Here is a 3,046-nt window from a genome sequence, read left to right as displayed (position 1 = left end):
AGTTATCTGAAGTCAAAGAGATTCACAGATTGTGTCCTCTGTTGGGGAAAACAGAGACTGGAGTTATTCAACTGGAAGCCAAGCAACATCAAAAAGAGTGGAAAATCAGTGAAAGTTAGATAGAAGCAAGGTTAGAATTTCCCACCATGTCTCAGAGGGAACACAGGCCCTAACATCTTAATTTTGGGCCTTGAATCTCCATAATTGTGGGACAGTGTGTTCTGATATTTTAAATCTGTCCAGTTTGTGACAACTGTGGTAACTTTAGGGACATGACATGCCTTGTTTCCTTCAAAAACTATTCTAGGCTCTGATTTCACTGGTTAGCATGAGAAGAAATGCAATGACATAAAAAATGTAGTCCTTGCTCTGGGGAGTTTCCAACGTATATGTATAAGAATTAACAGGAGGACAATAAACTGAATTGCTTTTGTAAATATATGGTATAAATTACAAATAGTTATATAATGTAACCAATTAAGGAAATCTTTTTAATCCTTGCATATAGATGTGCTGTGGTAATCTTATGGGAATCTGTCTTAAAAAGTGTCACTTTAAGCAAACCTTCAAAAGAAGTCCCCAAAGTCCTAAGTATGACTCAGACTCTGTCATTAAGAATGAGTAGAATTAAGGCAAAAATTCTGTCCACAGCAATTATAACAGAATCTCATGTACAATTAAAAAAGACTGCATGCATATATCATAGTATGTAGATGGAGGTTTTGTCAATTACAAATCCCTCTACTTCTAGAGATTGAGGTCAAACAAGTCAGGTTTTATGAATAATGCTGCAGTAATTCATTTGCTAATTCAGTTTTAACACATTATACTAAAATAATAGACATAATAAGAATGATGTTAGAGTAGGCAGACAAAAGTGTGGTAATTTATAATGTAAATAAAGGCAATGAGTGGCATGCACAGTGGGCCAGATTTAGCTCTTAGATGAACACACAAAGGTCCCAGTCCTATTAGCTTGAGAATCAGTTGTGTTCACTCATGTGAATTAGATGATTGTCTAAAACCTTCCTCTTTTTTGCTCCAGTGAACTATCTGATAGAGATTTTTACATGTTCACTTAAACCATGTAATCCATAGTTCATGTAAATGAAAGATGTGTATGTGTCTCTGTGTGTGTGTGTGTGTGTGTGTGTGTGTGTGTGTGTGTGTGTATATGGTTCACAATTTTTTCCTGGTCATTCCTAGATTTATGAGTTAGTTCAAAGCCCCTGTAGTTGAGCTTGGCCATATAATTCAGTCTGGTCAATGAGAGTTATGAGACAACTGCATTATTTTTGTTTACTGAAGATTGTAGAACCCATAGTAGCCTACTGTAGAAGGAAAGAACATGTTGGGGACCCATCATGGTGGTTGCTCATTCCTGTTGAGGCCTAGGTCATCTATCTAATCCCACTTCAACCTGTCCAGACCAGAAGAAAAACCCAGCCAACTCCCAATAATATGAAAGCTGTGTTTTATTAGGGCTCCTGGTTGTGTTGCAAAACCTAGTAGACGTAGTTTTAAAATCCAGTGGTTAGGGTATTAAAGGAATGCGTACTATTTTTTTTGTTGTTGTTGTTGTTTTCAGGTTTATTGAAAATATGACAGAACAGATTCAAACGGCTCCACGCGGTGTTTTGAAATTCATCCCAACTGTAGGCTGAGTGACCTGCAGGTTAGAGAGGCTGCCGAAGTCCAGAAGCTTCAGCATTTCCTTGGTGTCAGGATCTACCTCAATGATCTCCTGATCCAGGGCTGAGACCTCAGGAACATAATTATCTCTCCTTTCTCTCTCCTCTTCCTGCAACTTGATAGAGATACCTCTCACAGGGCCTCTCTGAATCCTCTTCATCAGATGCGTGACATAGCCGGCGATCTTGTTGCGGAGCTTCTTGCTGGGGATAATGGCGATCTCCTCGCACACGCGCTTGTTGGTGTGGAAGTCATTCCCCAGGCGCGTGTAGTACTTCTCGATGATGACCCGGGCCGCCTTCTTCACAGTCTTGGTGCGAACGCGGCCCATGTTGACGGGTCCCGGTAAAAGAGCGCGTACTATTTTTAAAAATACCTTTTAGGGGCTTTTCATATCAGTTCTAAAGAATAGTATGAGCTGTTGTTTGGGATTTGGGGTTTTGGGGTTTGGGGTTTGGGGTTTGTTTAGTTTTGTTTACATTTGTTCTTTGGCAATTGCATGCATGTATCTAATGTATTTGAATTGTACTCATCCCCTGTTTTAGTTAGGGTTACTATTGCTATGAACAAACAACATGGCCAAAAGCAAATTGGGGAGGAAAGGGTTTATTTGGCTTACACTTTTATATCACTGTTCATCATCACAGGAATTCAAGACAGAAACTCAAACAGGGCAGAAACCTGGAGGCAGGAGCTGATGCAGAAGCCATGGAAGGGTGCTGCTTGCTGGCTTGCTTTCCATGTCTTGCTCAGCCTGCTTTCTTATAGAATTCAAGACTACCAGCCTAGGGATGACACCACCCACAATGGGCTGGGCCCTTCTCCATTAATCACCAATTAAGATAATGCCCTATAGGTTTGACTATAGCCCAATCTTATGGAGGCATTTTCTTAACTGAGGTTCCCTCCTCTCCGACAACTTTAGCTTGTATCGAGTTGACATAAAACTGTCCAGCATATCCCCCATTAGACTCTTATCCCCCTCCCATTCTTACTAAATCCTTTCTTCTTCTCAACAATTTCCCTCATGCATTGATTTTTTGTTGTTATTTCTTAATTTGTTTATTCCTGACCACCTGAATTATGTTAGGGTTGCTTGCATGATCTTGAAGATGATTTCATTTACTGGAGCATGGCCAATTTATCAGTAGCTATACCACTAAGGAAGAATGACTCCCCCTTCACCAGCAGTGACTAAATGCAAATAGCACCTTGTTAGGAATGGACCCCTCCTTCATCTATGATGGCATGTGGTTGTTGGCAAACTCTATCTTATGCAAATATAACAATTACTAGGCGATCATGAGTATGACCCCCTTGTCATGTCCAGAAGACATAATTTTAGAGAGATTTT

At 40.1% G+C, this 3,046-nt stretch overlaps 1 protein-coding gene across 1 annotated transcript; it reads right to left on the bottom strand.

The window, feature by feature from the left end:
* Positions 1–1,577: 1,577 nt before the first annotated feature.
* Positions 1,578–2,040, bottom strand: LOC131914441 (small ribosomal subunit protein eS17). Its single transcript, XM_059267065.1, has one exon. It carries the CDS (start codon positions 2,021–2,023, stop codon positions 1,616–1,618), a length of 408 nt encoding a protein of 135 aa, XP_059123048.1. The 5' UTR covers positions 2,024–2,040; the 3' UTR covers positions 1,578–1,615.
* Between the last annotated feature and the right edge of the window lie 1,006 nt (positions 2,041–3,046).

This window comes from Peromyscus eremicus, chromosome 7, assembly GCF_949786415.1.
Source record: "Peromyscus eremicus chromosome 7, PerEre_H2_v1, whole genome shotgun sequence".
Classification (NCBI taxonomy): domain Eukaryota; kingdom Metazoa; phylum Chordata; class Mammalia; order Rodentia; family Cricetidae; genus Peromyscus; species Peromyscus eremicus.
This window is presented reverse-complemented; position numbering and strand designations above follow the sequence as displayed.

Bases quoted from the DNA above. Each gene is read 5' to 3' on its own strand.
- LOC131914441 (XM_059267065.1), bottom strand. From the start codon at position 2,023: ATGGGCCGCGTTCGCACCAAGACTGTGAAGAAGGCGGCCCGGGTCATC.